At 29.7% G+C, this 20,047-nt stretch overlaps 4 protein-coding genes across 5 annotated transcripts; 2 read left to right on the forward strand and 2 right to left on the reverse strand.

Annotated features, from left to right (window-relative positions):
* Positions 1 to 53: 53 nt before the first annotated feature.
* LOC106790171 (UPF0415 protein C7orf25 homolog) lies at positions 54 to 1,602 on the forward strand. The gene is made up of 3 exons (XM_014754906.1): positions 54 to 231; positions 324 to 1,307; positions 1,378 to 1,602. The coding sequence occupies exons 1-3, from the start codon at positions 76 to 78 to the stop codon at positions 1,462 to 1,464; spliced, it is 1,227 nt and encodes a 408-aa protein (XP_014610392.1). The 5' UTR covers positions 54 to 75; the 3' UTR covers positions 1,465 to 1,602.
* Positions 1,603 to 1,643: 41 nt separating this feature from the next.
* LOC106790172 (tetratricopeptide repeat protein 12-like) lies at positions 1,644 to 2,752 on the reverse strand. Its single transcript, XM_014754908.1, has 3 exons — positions 2,566 to 2,752; positions 2,293 to 2,490; positions 1,644 to 2,163 (listed from the first exon to the last, which is right to left on the reverse strand). Exons 1-3 carry the CDS (start codon positions 2,696 to 2,698, stop codon positions 1,736 to 1,738), a joined length of 759 nt encoding a protein of 252 aa, XP_014610394.1. The 5' UTR covers positions 2,699 to 2,752; the 3' UTR covers positions 1,644 to 1,735.
* Positions 2,753 to 2,981: 229 nt separating this feature from the next.
* LOC106790178 (protein abrupt-like) lies at positions 2,982 to 4,645 on the reverse strand. The gene has a single exon (XM_014754919.1). The coding sequence runs from the start codon at positions 4,310 to 4,312 to the stop codon at positions 3,182 to 3,184; it is 1,131 nt and encodes a 376-aa protein (XP_014610405.1). The 5' UTR covers positions 4,313 to 4,645; the 3' UTR covers positions 2,982 to 3,181.
* A 986-nt stretch (positions 4,646 to 5,631) lies between these two features.
* LOC106790174 lies at positions 5,632 to 19,241 on the forward strand. Of its 2 annotated transcripts, none has more exons than XM_014754911.1 (3): positions 5,632 to 6,199; positions 17,934 to 18,161; positions 18,989 to 19,234. In XM_014754911.1, exons 1-3 carry the CDS (start codon positions 6,112 to 6,114, stop codon positions 19,162 to 19,164), a joined length of 492 nt encoding a protein of 163 aa, XP_014610397.1. In that variant the 5' UTR covers positions 5,632 to 6,111; the 3' UTR covers positions 19,165 to 19,234. The 2 variants fall into 2 exon arrangements, with proteins under 2 accessions (XP_014610397.1, XP_014610398.1); XM_014754912.1 differs by having other exon boundaries at positions 5,634 to 6,199; positions 17,937 to 18,161; positions 18,989 to 19,241.
* The last annotated feature ends 806 nt before the right edge of the window (positions 19,242 to 20,047 follow it).

Raw genomic sequence — 20,047 nt, forward strand, 5'->3', positions numbered from 1 at the left:
AACTAACATCATTTCAAAGTATTCTGATTGTTAATGGAATATTCGATGTACGTTCGATCCTTGCTTTCACGATAGATGCCGATGGAAGAAAAAGTCGAACTTTTGAAATGTCTCAAAGAAAATATTTACAATGGCGAAAATATGATAGAGCGACTGAAGATCATGGAGAAGGTTAATGGGGTTGACAAGCTTATAAGAAAAATACAGCAAGAGATAAGATTCTTGAAAAAGGTACCTTTTCAAAATATCTATTCAAACTCTACATTTTCTTATTCATTTAATATATTGTTCTGTCGTTATTATATTTATATATTTGTATAAAGGTACAATCAACAGGAAATGTTAAGAAAGAACATCTACAAAGTACAAATTTAATTCATCTTGATGCAATGGTGATGCGTCTATTTAATTCCAAAGAACCAACTGGTGTAATGAAACCTTTCAAATACGAAGGATCAAGATTGGAAGTAGACATTGTCTGTATGAACGGAGGATCTTGGGTTAAAGTTATTGCTAGAAATGCTAGGGCTCTTACTTTGATATCGCTTGGTAATGGTGAATATGGCCAAAAGTCTATCCTAGATCAAGCAGAATTCTATTTGCAATGCGCCAAGCATCATCCATACTTATACAAATCACCTGAAGTTGTATTTTATTTTGCATATGGTATAGAAGAAATATTAGCAAAACGCTTAGAATCCATAGGTATTACTGTGGAAGGTGACAGAATAAATAATTATGAAAATGAAAATAATGAGATAGAGATAGATGAAACATTATTTGTTTCACATCTTAATGGAAGGAAACCAAGTGAAGAATTCAAAAAGAGTCCTGTTTTTGATCTGGTCAATTTAAATCCGACATCAATTGCAGAGGAGATCCAAATTCTGAATTTAGATGTTTCAACGTTATTGGCATATGTTTCTAATATGACTAATGGATATGATCATTTTGTATACAAGGAACCATTATTAACGCAACAAGCTGAAATGGAAAGGAAAAGGCCTGTTAAACCAATTCTAGATAAATTATTTAAAGGAAAAACAATTGTCATTTGTCAAACTGCCTACAAGAATTTTATGAATATCATAGATGTAATTGGTGGTCCTAAAGAAACATTAAGAGCACAGGAATTATTAAAACGAGTGAAAATTGTAGATGATGTACAAACTGGCAGGATTATGGAACAATTGAGCTTAGGTGGAAAAATTAAGGATAGATCACGGTTAGTTTTTGCTAGCGGTGAAAACATGAAAAGTATTACTGTTTCTGCGAATGAAGGTTTCGTTAGAGCAGCTCGAATGCAGGTATGAAATTTGTGTTTAATATGTTAAAATACTGTTAAAACTTTTTATCAATTAAATTATATTATTTCAGGGCATTGAGTGTACCGTCTTCCTACACGAGCCAAGATCACTTTCTGAAAATAAAGAACTCTATGCCACAGAGATTGATAAATTTTGATATTAATTATATATTTTTATTTATATTATAAAATATCATTAATATCTATTAAGTGCTTATTTTATAAACATTTTTCAAAGTACTTTTCTATTAATTAATGATCAAATATTAGAATTGGATAATGATTAATTGTTACTGTTATATTCATTGTAGAAAAAAGATTTAGATACAGTTGTATAATTTAAACATCGTCAATTGCGTCTATTGTACCTAAATTTTTTTCAAAATCTGCAATAATAAATGATATCTAAATTCTGCAGAAAAATGTAATTTAAAAAAAAAAAAAAGATATAAAGAGTTTAATACCATCAATGAATTTTTTGAAATGTGGATTTTTTTCTCTTGCTAGTTTAATAAACTCTTTGCATTTTTCTTCATTGTGAAGATTTTTATAACATTTAGCGCTATTTAACAGAGCTTTCAAGTTTGAATCATTTACTTTCAAAGCCCATTTGCAGTCATGTAAAGCTTTTTCAAATAATTTCAGATTCATATATGACAAAGCTCTATTATTCCAAAGAACACTAGAATCTTTACGTTGTTCTATTGCTTTGGTAAAATATGTCACAGCCTTTTCATAATCTCCTTCTTTAAATGCACCATTTCCAATTCTCTTTAATGTTTCTGCTCGTTCTCTTTTTACCTTTCTATCTGCTGCTCGTTCATTAGCATCTTTTTCAATACTTTTCATGAAAGCTTCTAATTATTTGAGATATTTGAATTATAATGTATATATAAATATTTATAATTAGATAAAATTATAATTATTATATAGTAGTTCATATAAAATAAATGTATTAAAATATATAATTTTATATGAATTATTACCTTGTCCCATTTTATTTGGATCGGATGTACTTTCATTTCTAGAATATTTGTTAATGACTGTACGATTAGTTTTAATTTTTAATTCTTCCTGGTCAGAGATCTCTTCCTGAGTTTTCTTATCTAAAATTTTGTCTGCTAATATTTGACCAAGTTCTTGTTCTTTAGTATCGGAAGATGCTAATTTTGATACAATTTTTTCTATCGTTGAAAAAGTTTACGAGTCAAAAATTTCGTAGAATTACATAAACCAATTCGTAACTCATTATAACCTACCAATTTCAGTTACTCGGTGCATAAAGTTCTGAAACTCTTCTTCGGTATGTTTATTAATAGAATTAAAATTTTCTATTGCTTGCTCACATTCAATTATTTGTTCATTATTATTTCTAGATTTTGTTGAATCCATATTTTTTAGTCACTTTATAACCACATATATTTAAATACCATTAGTATAACATAATATATATATGATCAAGCAGAGAAACAGTTGCTATGGCAACACATTTCAGCAATTTTTTCATTCTTACATTTATCTTAATATTTTATATGTGAGTAATTTTCATTTACAAAATCATTATTTAGAATTCTTTTTATTATTTATGTGTTAGATTTGAAAAATGATTATAAATTATAAATCAATGATAAAGCTTAATAACGATTTTGCTGGGGTAACAAAATAAACAAACTACTATACGTATTGGTTTATTAGGAAGGGATTAAGATAATATAACAAACAGCGACGAAGTTAAAATATTAATCCTTATTTATGATCACATAACAAGGATAAGTTTTTAACAAGTTTTATCCTTCTAAATAAATGTACAGTCACAAAATTTTATAATCTAAAGAAGCATCACTCTTAATAGATCAAAGTTCAATACTCCGCATATTAACTGTTAGGACCTTTCTTTGGTGGAAAATCTAGCACTTTACGTGTATTATAAATCCGATCAAAGTCCCACAAATTGTACGTTCGTTTAGATGTTACAACATTCTCTGTATTTTCACTTTCAAGTTCTTCAATTTCAAGAGGATCCATATCTGCATTTTCTTCTAACTCTGATGAAACATCTAATTCATCTTTTATAAAAACTGCACATTTCATAGAAGTACTATTATGTATGGTATCTATCGATTTCCTTCTGTCCAATGGCTCGTCTCTTTTAGTTTCAGATTTGGATGTCGAAGGTTTACCTGGAGTAATTTCCACTTCATCCATTATACATAATCTTTTTAATGGCAGTTGTTTGTCTTTCGATATAGTAGATAAAATCTTTTGCCAACTGATAACAGATTCATCAGATGTTTTTCTTTTTGGAATCATTTGTGATTGTAAACCTTTACTCGTACTTGGGATGTCATTGATGTCTATTATATTAAGGTTGGGTCTATTACTTTCAAATCGTTGGCTTGAAGAAGCAATGTTACTCTCTTCATTTCTTTTGGCAGTATCTTGGGAAGTTTTAGGCGTATTATGAGGCGAAGATAAAAATGTAGCAGACTGAGACACATTTTTGTTTTGAACTTTTGTTCTGAAGTCAGAATTTGGACCGCTCTTGTTAGAGTTCCTGTTGTCTTCTATCTTAGAAGGGGCCATTGTAGCTGTCTTTTTAGGAATTTCTTGAGACGCATTGTAATGTTCTCCTGTCAAAAATGACCTCTGAATGTGTCGCAAACCAGTGACTTCTAAGATTTCAGCCAACTTTAGCAACCTTCTAACCTCACTTTTAATTACTTTTATCTCTCCGCAATACATGAAATTAACAATCGTTTTCAGATCGTCAGCTTCGATATCATGAAGTATGATCATTGGATGAGGGTGATCATTAGCGACAAGTAAACGTCGAAAGAAAGGACTCGAATTCGCTAATACCATCTTATGACACTTTAGTATTGTTCCGTCTTTACACACCAAGGAAAGATCCACAAACTGTTGCTTCTCATAGCACGTATCTAAAGAAACTGCTAAGTGAGAGTGGAAACTGTGCCACTTCAAACTAAGCATCGTTTCTTCCTTCATTTTCTATACTTCGATGAATTATGTCAGCAATATTTGACAGTTATATCGGAGAGATTAACTTTTCTATGCTTATGTCAATACTATACTACTCGCCATGACACGTGCCGCTGTCAACCCTCGCAAATTCGGAACTATGTTTTATGCCGAATTCCAAAAACGTTTCTTTTGAAAGCGCGGTTATTTCGTCGAAACCCGTCAATAAAAGGAAATTTTTGATTTAACTAATGATTCTTTTCTGATATAATTCGTACGTGGTGCCGATCTCTGTCATTGTCATACGATAAAGAAAGGAATAAACGAGAGGGAGAGAGGAAATACATTTTTAAAATACCATAGGATGCAATCGATTTTCGTCACAATTAATGCTGGCGTCATCTAACGGAAAGCAAGATAACTATGAACGTTTTGCTCGGTTGTAACCTTATCTCGATTGCGACACTGCAACATTTTTCATACTATTTCATTAGAGATATCATATTTTTTAGAGTATTTTTCATTTTAATATACGATTGGAATAATATTATTTCTTTCAAAGAAAAACTATAAATGTACGAAGATGACTTATTCTTCTGTTACGTAAAAATAAATTTGATTACTCTTGATATTTGAGCAGAATTTGAAAAATCTACCGACCGTTTTACCCGTCATCATTGATTGCTATCACCTGTAAAATTTAAGTCCCAAAAATAAAAAGTTATTTTTAATCTTTATATGTCTCACAGTGACTGAGAAAATTCGATATAATGTATTTTATCACAAAGACTACAATATAATAGAATATATTTTTAAAAGCCACGAAAGACATTAGTCTAACCAAAGCATTGAACGATATAAATCTTCATTTCTAAATCTATTAATAATTTATCCCGATTTATGCAACTAATCGACGAAATAGAAACAAAAATTTTTCACCTAAAAACTATGAAAAAATAGAAAAATTACAATGATCCAGGAATGATCGAATTCAAATATGGCGCGCATTTTGAGGGACGCGCGCAACATCGATACGATTCGACAATCGATGTTTCATTGTTTGGAATTCGAGAGGATGTTAGAATAAGAAGCGATCTATCGAAGAGATTAAATGCTCTTCGATTATTGCAAATGGTCGCTTAATAACAAATGCTCGTGCGCGTCTTGGCAGCGCGAGGAAGTATTTATCTGTCAAAAGTAGTGCCGACCGGCTGTGTACATTGACGAGCCGGTCGACGCGTGTTTATTGAATTTCTAGAGTGATCGTATATAACAAATACTCTTGCTCTCTTTCTCTTTCTTTCTCTCTCTCTCTCTTTCTCTCTCTTTCTTTCCCTCTCTATATTCACTTAGTTGACTGTATCTCTCTCTCCCCCTCCAACTCACGTCGCTCGTCAGCTCGTCCCGCACGCGTGGTCGAGTTTAGTTAGCCGCGCGTACTCGAGGCATTCGTCGTCTTTCTTTACATCGTTGTTATCGTATTCCTCACGTCGTAAGCCGGACGAGAAGTGCGCACGTCGATAAATAAGGAAATAATACAAGAGGGGGGAGAGGAAATTGACTCGTGATATTATCGTTGTGAATTTAATTCGTCGTATCAAACACACACACACATATATATTCGTTTTCTTTTTGTTTATTATGTGATATAAGTTACGACGATTCGAGTAACTCAAGCCAATTCGTCGTAGTGTTTGGAAAAACCCAAGAGAAAAAAAAACGAAAAAAAATTCCAAAATTAGAGAAGGAAAGAAAAAGAAAGAAACTTAAACGATAGCACAACAAGGAGGAGGAAAAACCGGTGGTGTTGCGCTTCAAGTGGAAAAATGCGAAGGGGACGAAGCGTCTCGTTACGCCGCCTCCTCGTAGTCGTGGCTCTGCTATCTCTTTCTGCGGTTGCTTATGGTTTGGCAGGTAAGAAATAAGAAAATATATTATATCGACAATAATATTATTTTCCCGCTTGTTTTTCTTTCTCTATGTGATAAAATCGAATCCTCGTTATTACTCGACCGGACCCGACGGGGCCACGAATTAACTTCGTCCGGCTGAACATTGCCGCTTGGGTCACCCCAATGTGGACTCGCAATGGTCTTCTTCCGCCCTCTCTTACTCACTCTCTCTCTCTCTCTCTCTCTTTCTCTTTCTCTTTCTCTCTTTCTCGCATTTACACATCGACTCTTTTCTCTCCCTCACTCTCTCTCTCTTTCTATTTTGCTCGTTTGTTCGTACTCTGGCTCCTTTTCTGCCTGAACGATCTTTTTCCTCTCTCTTTTTCCCTTTTATGTACTTCCTTTCTCTCTCAGACTCGTTAATCCCTCGCTTTGCTCTTTCAACATTTCGGAACCTTCTACTAACGTTCGTTTGCCGTTCCTCGTCGCCTCGACGAAAGTCGCTCAAAGCTATTTTCGTGCTTCTTCCATACACTCTATTGAAACTACCAATTTCTTTTTTATTCCTTTTTATTCTTAAACTTTTTTTTTACTTTTATTATATCATTTCTAATTAATATTCTATATAACGCGTTTGCTCCATTTGTTATTTGATTCATCTTCGCCTATTGGCCGATCTCTTTTTTCATTTTGTTTTCTATCTTTCTATCTATCTCTCTCTCTCTCTCTCTCTTTCTTTCTCTTTTCTCTCATCTTGTATGCGTCGCTTCAAGATCTTTCTACGTGTCGTTCGTTTGCTTGTTCAAAATACGATAATTGATATTAAATGTTCATTTTCCTTGTTTTCTTTTACTTCGGGGATTGAGATAACGATCGTAAACAATATACGAACGTTGATCTTATTCTTATCTTTTTTTTATTTCTTTCTTAACTCCTTATCTCGTATCTTTAAAAACATGGCGATTAGAAACGTCTCTTTTCATTTTTGTTTTCGCGCACTTCGCACGTGGACTGACAGTGGATTCCTCTTTCTCTCTCTCTCTCTTTCTTTCTCGCTTTCTCTTTTACGCGTATAACTTTTCTTCACTGTAAAACGCACTCCTCGATTTTTCGCTAACTGTCGAGAAAAACTGGTAATTTTAATGTTGTTTCTACGTTTTGAAATGATATTAATAACATATATATTTTATTACCATGTTTGTTTAACTGATAGTTAACCTTTTCACGTACATACAATCAGTTTTCTTTTTTATACAGAATTTTTTTCTACAGTTAAATTTATTTTTCGTCTTCAAATATTCAATCGATTTTCATAAAATCTCTTATCACTTTTGATAAGATATAAGGGAAACTTTGGCTTACGGGAAAGTAACGTAAAGTTAAAAAAGTTGTGAAATGAACTCTTTTGCTTTATATTAAAAATATTATTTGTTATTTTGAAAAAATATATGAATTATTTTTGGTTGAGAAAAAGACTTTAAATATATTATATATACAGTGTTGATTTGTAAGTCTGTAAAAAATATGATTATATAATAATTCAAAAAAATGTATAAACATATACGAGAATTCGCAATTTAGAAGATTCTAGCCCATTCTAGGTTATTGACTGAGCTTCGAATTTGTCAATATTTGTAAATGGTTGTATTTGATCTACTAGTCGAAAAAAATGTCTAAGAAACTTTAGTTGTAGAAATTTCGACACTTTTCTTATACAGCGAGAACGTTACAGCAGATAGGCCGCTCATAGTGAGAGGGTTCGAGAATAAGAATCCCAAATATTTATCGTTTATGTTTAACCAAAAATCATTAACTAACATTTATTCTAATCTGACTCTTATTAGTTGTCAAATAAATTTTTAATGGGAAAAGTCGGGTTTATTATTATTGACGCGTTTTATGGAGCACGGCTAGTAAATTCAAAAAATTAATTTTCTCATAAAAAAAAAAATGAAAATGTAGTTAATGAATTTTGATTAACCATCGATGATATTTTTTTTAAATAAAATAGATCATGATTTATTAATGTTACATTTATTTATGCCATTTCCAAAGTACCAAATAGACTAATATTTTAGTATTGCATAACTCTGATAATATTAATCAGATCTGACAATATTTGCATGCGTGTTAAAGGTTACATATCATAGAATAATTAAAAAAGAAGTTATGATATTTGTTTATTCGATTTAAAATTATTATATCTTGAAAACGAGTAAAAGTAAAGAATAAATTCGATACATTTCAAAATGTTATTACAAAAAAAAGGAAAAAAAGCAACTGAGATTGTTAAAAACATTTCTGCTGTTTATGGTGAACGTGATGCAGTATTAATACGTTTGACACAAAACTGGTTCAAACGTCTCCAATCCAGACATTTTTATATTACAAATGCATCACCTCACTCTGGTTGATCAATTATTAGAAAAATCAATGAAATCATGGAAAAAAATTGAGCAAGATCAGTACATAAGCAGTAATAATATCGATAAGGAACTAAACGCTGGCCACAAAACATTTTTAAACTGGTTGGAGAAGGCTGGATACAAAATATAAGAAAAACTTGTTTCATTTTTGCATTAAAATACGAAGAAGCTTTTTACTCAACCCAATGTAGTATTATACATCGTTGTCCTTGGTAACTTTCGTTTATTTCATCCAATAAACACACATAAAACCAACAAAGAAATAGAAATTATATTTGATCTTTATTCTTCTTTACCTTCCACCTTCGCGAAATAGTTTTCTATTTATTTGTCTGTTTTTTTTTTGGCTTTTTGCTTGGTCAACATCGTGACGTCGTAATTCGTCACGGTGGTAAGGCGCCACCGGTTCTTTTTATTATTATCTTTTTTTTTTTTTTTTTTATTAGTATCTCTTTCATTTATGAGAATGTTTCTCGCGAAAGTGGGAGAAGAGGAAGATAAATTCTGCTAACTTTCGCTGGTGTTCCTTTTACGAATTGACGGCTGTAATAATATCTCCGCTTACGTAAGGAACCTCATGGAAATCCGAAAGGCGTTTCTCGCCAAACGAACGGGAGGAATGACTTGTCTTTCAAGTATATCTTCGACTTTAAGTCTACAAGTTGCATCCTCTAGATATATACATAAGCGTTACTTTGTGAAATCCGTTAATTCGTGTAATGATTAGGTAAAACCCTGAAATAATTATATACTGTTTTCCTTAAATATGAAAGAAGGCAGAATGAAATATTTCAACTATGTAATATATGAATTTACAAGAGGCGAGTAGGTATGAAATTGAAATTTGATCTGTAGATTAAATCCGATAGAACAATACGACTAACAGTACATCGATTTTTAAAATACAAGAACAGATAAGAACGGATAACTACGAGCATTGTTTATCAAATCAATTAACTTCACAAAAAAGAAAGTAGAGAAAATTGATAAAGTAATATAACATCGTTGTACAATTTATCATTGTAAATTTGTATAAAATTTGTCTTGTTTATTGGTGTTAAACGTAATTATGAAGTAAATTTTGGTTGATTTAAAAAAATACAAAATGAAATATATATCAGTAAAATACTTTGATATTAAAATTGAAGGAGTTAATTGTTTTGACCTGTGCGTGAACGATTCACATTTGTCTTTTTGGTTTAATCAACTAAAATCATATAAAATTTGTGTTTTTAACAATTCCTACCGAACACGCATTTCGATTATCTTCTTTCACGACGTTCTTGTTTCCGGCGAGAAGAGACATGTTGCGTGGGTAGTTTTAATGAGAAACTTCAGTTATTATTTCAACTGCTGTCCTATGCGATTTCATTTATGTAACGATAAATCGTATCCTCGGAAGATACTCGATCGAGTTTCAAGTAGCTGGTGTGTCTTGTACGATTCAAGGTCTTCAAAAGCCGGATCGAACGAAACTTGCTTCAAGCTAAACTCTGTAATCTAGAAATCGAGACGACGCAACTTGCTCCGAGCTACTACATTCGTTCCTTCGTTATACGCTGATACTTATACGACTAATCTCATTTATTTATTATTATTTTCAAAACATTTTTTGTTTCTTCATACAATATATTATTTTAAACACATAGTTAAATAATCGAAAAAAATTTTTAATGCTTCGGTTATATCATCCAAACTCGCCGAATTTATTTTAAACATTTACAAAATTCTACATGAATACATTTAATACGTATAGAAAATAAATTGATTACGAATTTATGATAATGATCAAAATGTTATATTATATACATGTATCGAAAAAGTCAAATAAATTTATTGGTATAAACTTCAATTTCTTATAGCATTTTCTGTAAATCTTTAAGAAGTACGAATCTTTATTTAATTTGTTTGTAAAGTGTATCTATTCGGTATAAATTTTAAGTATATGGTTAGCTATGAAGTTTAAATAATGAAATTAGAAAAAATATTTATTAACAGTTGACAATAAGTTGTAGCTGAAAATTGTGTTTATCATCATTTTTTTTTTTCAGTACACTAATCTGCATTGTTTATAATATACATTCAGGTTAGACTCAAGAGCTATATTTTATAAGAATATTTAAAAAGAGATTTTCTTTTTTAAAAATTTTATGTAGGATTTTATGAGAAAATTGAGTCAATAATAATATTTTTATTCGGTACTATATATATATATTTGTTGCTGTTGTCATGGTTTCTTGTTGTGATTTCACATTATTATGATTGATGAAACAGGAAAAAAGTGATAAGATTTATTTGTTTAGATTGTTTATACTCATATCATTTTTATGATTACTTTCAGTGAATTGTCATGAAAAATTAGTTTCTATATATATTTTTCTTGTAAAATATTGATTAAAAATGGTATAATACTTGAATATTTATTTTCTTTCAAATTTTTAGTCGTATTAATTTTGAATCGAAATCTTTCGAATTTATCATTTCCATACTTATGCATATAAAATTTATAACGTATAATAAGGAAGTTGACAGAGACAGTAATACTTACTTTCGCAAGGACGGTGCCAGCTCATCGATGATAAATGACCTAATACGATAATATACTTCATGCGTTTGTGTGCACGTTTATAATGATCCAACAACGAGAGTTTATTTTTTTTTTTTGCATCTTGTCATTTATTTCCGTATTTTTATCCAATAAAATTTGTTCATTTATTCTTTATCATTGTTATCGTAGAAATTTATATTTTTGAATATACGCAACTCAAAGATACGTTGTTTCTTAGAAGAAATGATATTTTGTCAGATTAACAAATAACAGTAAGTACTTACTTTTATTTATTTGGTCAGTATTTCTATTAATTAATAATTAGGATTTTGTAAGTTAAATAATTGATCTATACGAATATTTTGTCAGAATAAATATTAAATTGTCAAATAAGTCCGTGGGCTTTTTCTAAGTGAATAACACAGCAAAAATTGTATTAACTTATCGTTAATTTGATAATTAAGTATATCGGGGTATCAAATCATGTTTTGTTAATGCAATATTATTTATTTGATCGATATCATTTTTAACTATTTATCATCTATTTATAATATCGACAAATTATTCTATTTACAAATATTTTTTAGTTAAAATACTAATAGTTATTTTATTATATATGTAAGTATATAGCAAATATTCTATTAAGTCTAGTAAAAAGTTTCTCCATATTTTCCTGCTAGATGACTTTAGTATTGCATAACTCTGATAATGTTTATCAGATCTTGCAAAACTTGCGTGCGTTTGGAAGCTAACATATCTTAGAGTAATTAAAACAAAAGAAGGTGTGATATTTGTGTTTATTCGATTTAAAATTATTACATCTTGAAAATGAGTAAAAATAAATAAATTCGATACATTTCGAAATGTTATTACAAAAAAGGGAAGAGTGCAATTCAAGCTGATAAAAAAATTTGCGATGTTTATGGATATGATGCAGTATAATTGGAGAAAGTTGGATATATACAAAATATGGAAACAAAAATTGGTTAACTTTTGCATTGAAATACGAAGAAATATTTTACTGAACTTAATATTATAAATATCTATGATAATTTATTTAAAACACTGATTTATATACAATGTTTAAAAATGTTGTCTAGATAAGTACCTTAGCCAATTTTAATAAAATAATATAAATGTTGAAAATGAACGTAAATATAATTATTTATGTTTAATGATTGATCGGTAAGCTTATCTCGTCAACATTGTATGAGTTTTAATTTGTAAGGTGTTTATATGATTTATTTTCATTAGACAATTTATAATTCGTGTTCATTAATTATTTGACTAAAAAAATTGCCAAAGCAGAAAAAATCCTTTAGATATCGCGATAACACAGTTTTATTAACAACATATATTTAACGATGCATTGCTAATAAAAACATATAATGTAATTTATTTGTTTTTTTTTGACGAATATTAGAAAATCTTCTTTGTATTATCTTATTCGAAAATGCCGAGCATTAAATAAATCGTTATAAATAGTCTTCAAAGTATCTTGTAAGACGAGTTTAGAAGAGACGTGTATGCACACATGGATACAATACATAATACCTTTGAATGCCATTATATCAGCTATTGACTCGGAAAAATTGTCACTTCGCATAATCTTTGCATGTCGTTCAACTCTAATTATACGATCCGACGTGTCCTCGTTTCTGTTCGAAGAAAAACACACATTTATTGTTTAAAATTTTATATTGAGAAATTAAACATAAAATTCTCTTAATTTTCTTCTACATTAAATTACGTAAAATTTAATTGCAATCGTTGATCGATTCTATATAGAAAATTATTTAAAATAGAATATTTTTCACAGTTTTCACACGAGGAAAAAAAATAGTTGGAATGACAAAACGTTTAGATAATGAATGGCTTGAATAATGAAGTCTCTCTATCGCATAAGAAAATAATTTCTATTCATTGCATTTTAATATAAAATAAAAAGATTTCACGATCGATTTTTCCTGTTTCTTTTTGTGAAAACCTTTGTTTGTGGTAAATTGGAACGCTTTTCGCTACGTTATCATGGAAAATTTCTACTTGCTTACTTTCTGTTCTCCCAGTGACGTCGTACTTACGCACATACATACATATATATATATATGCATCTGTGTACGTGCTGATTACGAGATATTCAGTAATTTGCGAATTTCGTTACGCTGGGGATTTTAGCCTTTTAGCGTTTCTCTCTTCCAAGGTCGTTTCGAGATACAACGTTCATATTAAAAAAAAAAAAAAAAACCTTCATATTAGTCAAAGAGTAAATAATTCTTGTTAAAAAACGTCTATTGAAAATTAATTTAATGATTTCGATGAATTACCATTATTCCTGATAATTTAATTTTTCCTTATCGTTCGTGTGTACATTCACTCTTACTTGTAGTTCCTAATAATTATCAATTAATATTGATGATTAGAAAATTATGATATTTTATTTATGGTAACATTTAGTTTCATCCATTATTTCAAACAATTAACGCCTTATCCTATAATTATATTAAACTAACGCTAATAATTTATAAATTTTGTTCTTTCTTATATAATAACGGAATAGTTTAAAAAACATCGGTAGTCTTTCGAATGAAATACTCACGCTTTATCAATACTATAATCTTTCTTATGTTTAATATTCCTTCAAACATTATTGCATCATAGTTTTTTTTTTTTTTTTTTAACGAAGAACCTCGATCAACGTTGATAATGTCATTGCTTGATCATACATTTTTTTTTTTTTTTTTTTTAACGAAGAACCTCGATCAACGTTGATAATGTCATTGCTTGATCATACATCATATTATATCCACAAATACATATATATATATATAGGTTTGACGCGTTGCAGGGTGTTATTGAGATGTACTTTTCAGAATGAAAAAAATCTTGTATAAATCCTTGGTTCGTAATTGATTTCAATTTATTTGGGATTAATGATGCAAAAATTAAAAAAAAGAAGTTTACGAATAGTATATATAAAATAACGCGAAATTGTAATATAGTTTTATAAAATCAAAATCGAATAATACTGTACTCTATTTTTACATTTGTTGATATAATTGAATTGATTATTTGAAGTCTCGTGTAAAATTTTTCCTCTAACAATGGGAGGTTCACAAGTTTAAATAGTCTGACCAATGTAAAAGAATAAATCGATTTAAGGATCAATATAACGATGTCACATAGACTGTTTTTTTGATCGAATTAATATGACATCATTCAAATCAAAAGTAACTCCCTTAATTTGCTTGACTAAACTTCGGCGATATTTAACCCTCTCCTTTCCCTTTCTATAGCGTCGTACTTCACTTGATAAAACGAATTCGTCTCAATTAAATGATTCAGCCAATCTCGCCATCGTTCACGGCTTGTTTCGATTGAACGAAAATATTCAGCAGTTTCGCGTATCTTCGTATATATGTTATTCATAAAAACAAGAAAACTGTTATCAAATGATGAACAAGATTTTTCTATTAACTTGAAATTATTTTTCTATTTAGTTATGTTTAAATTCGTACGAATGATATCACAAAAATTAATAATTTACGAAAAATTGAAAATAAAGATTGAAAATGTTGGTAATACGTGTTCAGTTAGATTACTTATTTATGGGAATGAAAATAATGTTGAATATTTCGCATAATACTATCTCCTTTCTAGTATAATTTAGAGAATCAATTTGTTCCCATGATCTGTGGGGATAAGACCGATCGATATCTCGGAACTGTTCGATGCACGATAAATTACATTCTCATAATATAATAATAATAATAATAGTAGCCGGGTCCCAAGATACTTAAAAGAATCCAAGCTTAAGCGGGAATTTTATGTTCTAATCGTTTCTCGATCGCGTGCCGTGACGACGTCGTTTCCGTTTCTTTATTTTAACCCTCATTAAATGACGTTCATGCTCGCGTCCTTGAGTTCTCCTTCGCGTGGTTTCTCTACGTTAACGTATAAAACGATATGAACTAATTTTCCTCGTTTATTTCTTTTTTACTTATTAGCAAAGATATTCTTCCATTTTTTATTATTTCGTATTTCATTATCTCATTCTCGTTCTTCGTTCATTCGATGGCCCTAGTCAACGTTGTAACGATAGGATTAAAGTCCATGCGCTTAATCACGTTCGCGTTTCCGGTGCGGCATTTGAATATCTCTCGTGACGTGTCGAATTTTAAGTGTTATTACTCCTAACACGTCCCAAGACCGGTTGCAATAGTCTAACAAACGTACCAATTGATAGTTAAGTTCTATATATATAGAACGTTTGTTAAACGTTTTAAAACAATTTCGAATTTACGAAAATAACTTTCTCATTGAGTTCAAACATTTGCATATATTTATTACGTATCAAATTTAATCCTCTATAACGTTATACAACTTTCAGTCGCGCATTTAAATATATACATAAATATATTTTGGAAATTTTATTTCTTTCACATCAAAATTTTGTTTGTTCATTTATATATGTAAAATATTTTACAATATTTTTCTCTCTTTAACTCTTACAAAATTAGTTTTATAAATATGTTAGTATTATATTATAATAAATATCGGATATATTGGAAATAAAATATTTACAACTTTTTAGATTGATAACACGAAATTGCCGAGAAAATAATTATTCAAACAAGAGAGTCATATGTGTGATATTTCAAGATAGAAATATAATATTTATTATTTTTTTTTTTTGAGCGAATGTTTCATTGTCACTTCAAGGTCAATTTTTTTTTTGTTATTTTAATAGGAAACTATACGTTTTATTCGGATGGAATATATCACGTAAAAAATACAAGTAAATTTTATCTGAAATACTTTTTCTATTCCGCGCGCGCGCGAATCCGAAATAAGAAATATAAAGAAATTTATTCTCAAACTTATTTTTAAATGTATGTAGAAGTATATCCTGTCTCTATTTATACTAGTGATTTAAATATGATAAATTTTAAGTTTTAACGAACGAATGTAATATATGTATATATAAATATATGTACATATTATTATAGGTAGCAGTTTTATGAAAACAAAAATATGAAATCATCAATTTCTTTCTCTTTCCATCATTGAAGAGTTTCATTTCTTCTTTCTCTCTTTCTTTTCTCTTCTATTTTCTCTTCGTTATAACGATACGTATCAAGTCGATTGACCTCCGGCTTCTCCTCTTAGATAAATTAACTAGAAAAAGAGTTTTGTGCCGCTTGCTTTCAATTGCTCTCTCTACCCCTTCGTGTTTAGACTTTTATTCACTACTTGGTTGGTTGGTTGGTTGGTTGCTTGTTTGCTTGCTTGCTTGGCTGGATGGATGGATGAGAACGACTATTTCCTTCGTTGACGTGTTCTTATTGTTATTATTGTTACTATCTACAAGACTCGTTATCTTGCTTGTATTCCCTAACTCGACTATGTATTCATAAAAACACATACTAGCAAGTATGTAAATAAGTAACTTCCTAAGCTAACTAACTACGAGTTTTGTTTCTCACTTTCAACAATTTCTTTTTTTTATTTTTATTTCTTTCATGAAATGCGAATAAGGCATCTCTATTACGTTCAGACACCCACCCCCGCCTTCTCTTTAAAAGACAGACAGAGAGAGAAAGTTTAAATGGTGTTATTCATTAACCTTTTGGTGTTCAACTTCCTTCTCATTTATTTATTCAAATGAATACTTTAGAACAGGGGTGGCCAACTTTATTCTATATTCGATCAACTTTTTGTCTTAGAAATGTTTCACGATCTACCTAATCTAAAGTCTTGCCATTTAATACATTCAAACATGTATCTTGTATACTAATAGGTGACAATTAATAAATATAAATAAACACAACATGATACATGGTTACATACAAAAAATCAGATTGAATTTTTTTGTTTCTTACAATATGATTAATGGGAAATTTGCGTTTACATGTCTTCAACCAGTCATTCAGACAAAAATAATGATAGGAAATTAGTAAGTAAGGAACGTTGTTTAGTCTTCGTGAAGTTTGAATATGAAATAGTCGGTTAACATAAATATGCAATTTCAAAACAAGAGGAAATATATTAGCAACATTTGGTGATATTGGAATATATCACCAAATATATATATATATATATATATATATAATTATAGTATATATTGGAATGTATATACTATAACATATATTATATGCTATTTGTGCCAATATTCTCGCCTTTTGCTATAACTGGCGACGAGAAATCCTCGTGTATGAATGTATCCTACCGATGGTAGTAATGATGATAATAATAATAACAATGATATCGTGATTTGTAAGAACCCTCTATGTTGAATCGCGAATAAAACGACGACTTATTTCTCTATTAGTTTAGTTAGATATTATTTTAAGTGCATATTCTTTTGTTGTATATCTTCGTTACATATATGTAGTTTCTACGTATTATATTATCACCGTCGTTTATCAATATGAACGGAAAGGTGTTGTCACCTACATGTCTTCAACCAGACTGATCGATCACATTTGAGTTATTCATAAAACTAAATAATTGACTTCACTTATATCAAGAATTTGTACAAATTATATTAACTTTTTATGTTTAGAATAATTTTTCTTAATAATTTCTAATAAAATCTTTATTAGATCTGTTTAGTTGAAAAAAAAATAGATGATTAGCAAGAATGTACAAGCAGCTGACTTGTCTGGTATAATTGCAATACGGTAAAAGAGAGAAAATTCATGCGGATGTGGTCATTGGAAGTTGAAATGGAAGGCTGACCTGTCTCTCCGTTTAAAGTCATCACTTATGGCAACTCTCTTTAGCAGGTAACGACACCAAACGACCAAGGCCGTGCAATTCTTCGGACGCGGATGTATCGTGCGGCGAGAATCAAAGATGCATGGAAGAAAAGAAGAATGAACGAATAGAAGGGGTGTGCCAATGCTTACAAGGTTACGAGTTCGCAGAGGATGATGAGTGCAGGCCTAGTGTATCGCAAATTCCAGTCAATTCGCCAACTGTTAAACCAGATCAGACAGAAGAATCAGGAGGTATGATCTTTTACAATTTTATTACTTTTTTTTTATCAGATATAAAATAAGAAGATAAACAGTACTTGAAAAGTCTCCATTAAAATGTTCCATTTTTGTTACGTTTCGTTGTAGTTAATTTAGCATGAAAAAGTAGTCTAATAGTTATATTATTTAATTATTATATATATAAATATAAATATATATTTTTTGTTTTTTATATAGTCACAATGTGTATTAATAACGAGTATAAATCAATGTGTGCATCGGATTTGTTTAACACAGAATGAACAATTCTTTTTTTTCACACTTTCAGAACGTTCTTTTATCACGTTAACTACTATAGTCTAGCTGGAAAGTTACAGCTCATGCTTTTCTTGCAACAGTTTTACACAATATGTCTTATATATATTGTATATATACAGTCTATATATGCAATCTACTAAATAAGTGAACAAAGGATTGTACATAAATGTCATATTTATGTGTCACTAGTCTATAGATAAAATGTTCGTTTTATTGTTAGATTATACGTCATATATATGTGATACATTAAATTAAAAGGGCCAATCAACGGTGTCATGCCTATTAGTTGTTTCTAGGTCAAAGATATTAACTCCATTTTTAGAATTTCTACAAATTTTACTATCAAAGTATTGGATTAACATTTTACTTTGTGTTGTTTTTGGTAAAATATATGACTCTTTAAAGATGGATCATTTGATCCGTTGTAATAGAAATAGGTATATATATGAAGCTTAGTACATTTAGTGTTAAACATATTAATAAGATTATCAAATATTTATAAATTATATCTTATATAAGTTAATATTATATTTTTGTTGCAGGTAGTTCAGTAGCTGGCCTCTTGATACCAACCTTTCTCATAATAATCGCTGTCGTATTATATTTCGGTGCAAGACGGTACAGATGGGTCCAACGATTTCGACAATACGGACAAAATTACGGCAACGTCCTAGTCACAAGAGATGACGATGACGATGATGATCCTCCGATAGCGTAAGAAGAGACGAAAAATGCTTAGAAGATAAGAAAAAGAAGAATAAGAAAAGAATATATGTATAAAAAGAAGAGAAAAAAAGAAGAACGATCGATCAAGACTCACCTGCTCGCATAATGAAATATAGATTTATCTATGGATCGACGATCAGAATATTCAAGTATTTCAGCATTGAATTTTCCGATCGTCTCAACAAAGTAAATATCGTTTCTTTGTACGTACGTCTTGTATGTTGCTCTCGTAAACGAATTTTTCTTCGTATATTTTATTATACATAATGAGAAGAAGGAGATTTTCGATCGAGTAACAACGATTGAACATAGTAGGTGAAACAAATCGAGAAGCCAAATGTAAAGAAGTACTTGAGCGAGTAACGATTTTCGATACTTTTGTCAACGTTAGTGGTACGTGCCTTTTCTCATGGCTAGTACACTGTTAATTGCATTTTTTTCTTTAATTCTTTGACTAGTGAATACTCGTTTCTCATTCAAGTGCAGCTATATCTATATTTATAAAAAGTATATATAAATACACAAATACATACATACACACATTACATATAGAAATACAAAAGAATATATGTGTATATTGAAATTTGAGTGGGTGCAATGCGACGAAATGCGTATTTGATATTCTCTTTAAGATACACTATTATATATTGGGTGCATGATTTTTTATATTGATATTAGTAAGTTTGTCAAAGTAAATTTTATTTCGATATAAAAATATATATGTATGCATATGTACAGTATAATTATATATATATATACTGTATATGCACTTGTATATATATATATGAAATATATAATATAAGAATATATATTATATATTTATATATATATATATATTCTTTGTATAAACTTCAGACAATTAACTAATATTATAT

The sequence above is a fragment of the Polistes canadensis genome, unplaced genomic scaffold (assembly GCF_001313835.1).
Source record: "Polistes canadensis isolate GaletaPanama2010 unplaced genomic scaffold, ASM131383v1 scaffold_219, whole genome shotgun sequence".
NCBI classification, from domain to species: domain Eukaryota; kingdom Metazoa; phylum Arthropoda; class Insecta; order Hymenoptera; family Vespidae; genus Polistes; species Polistes canadensis.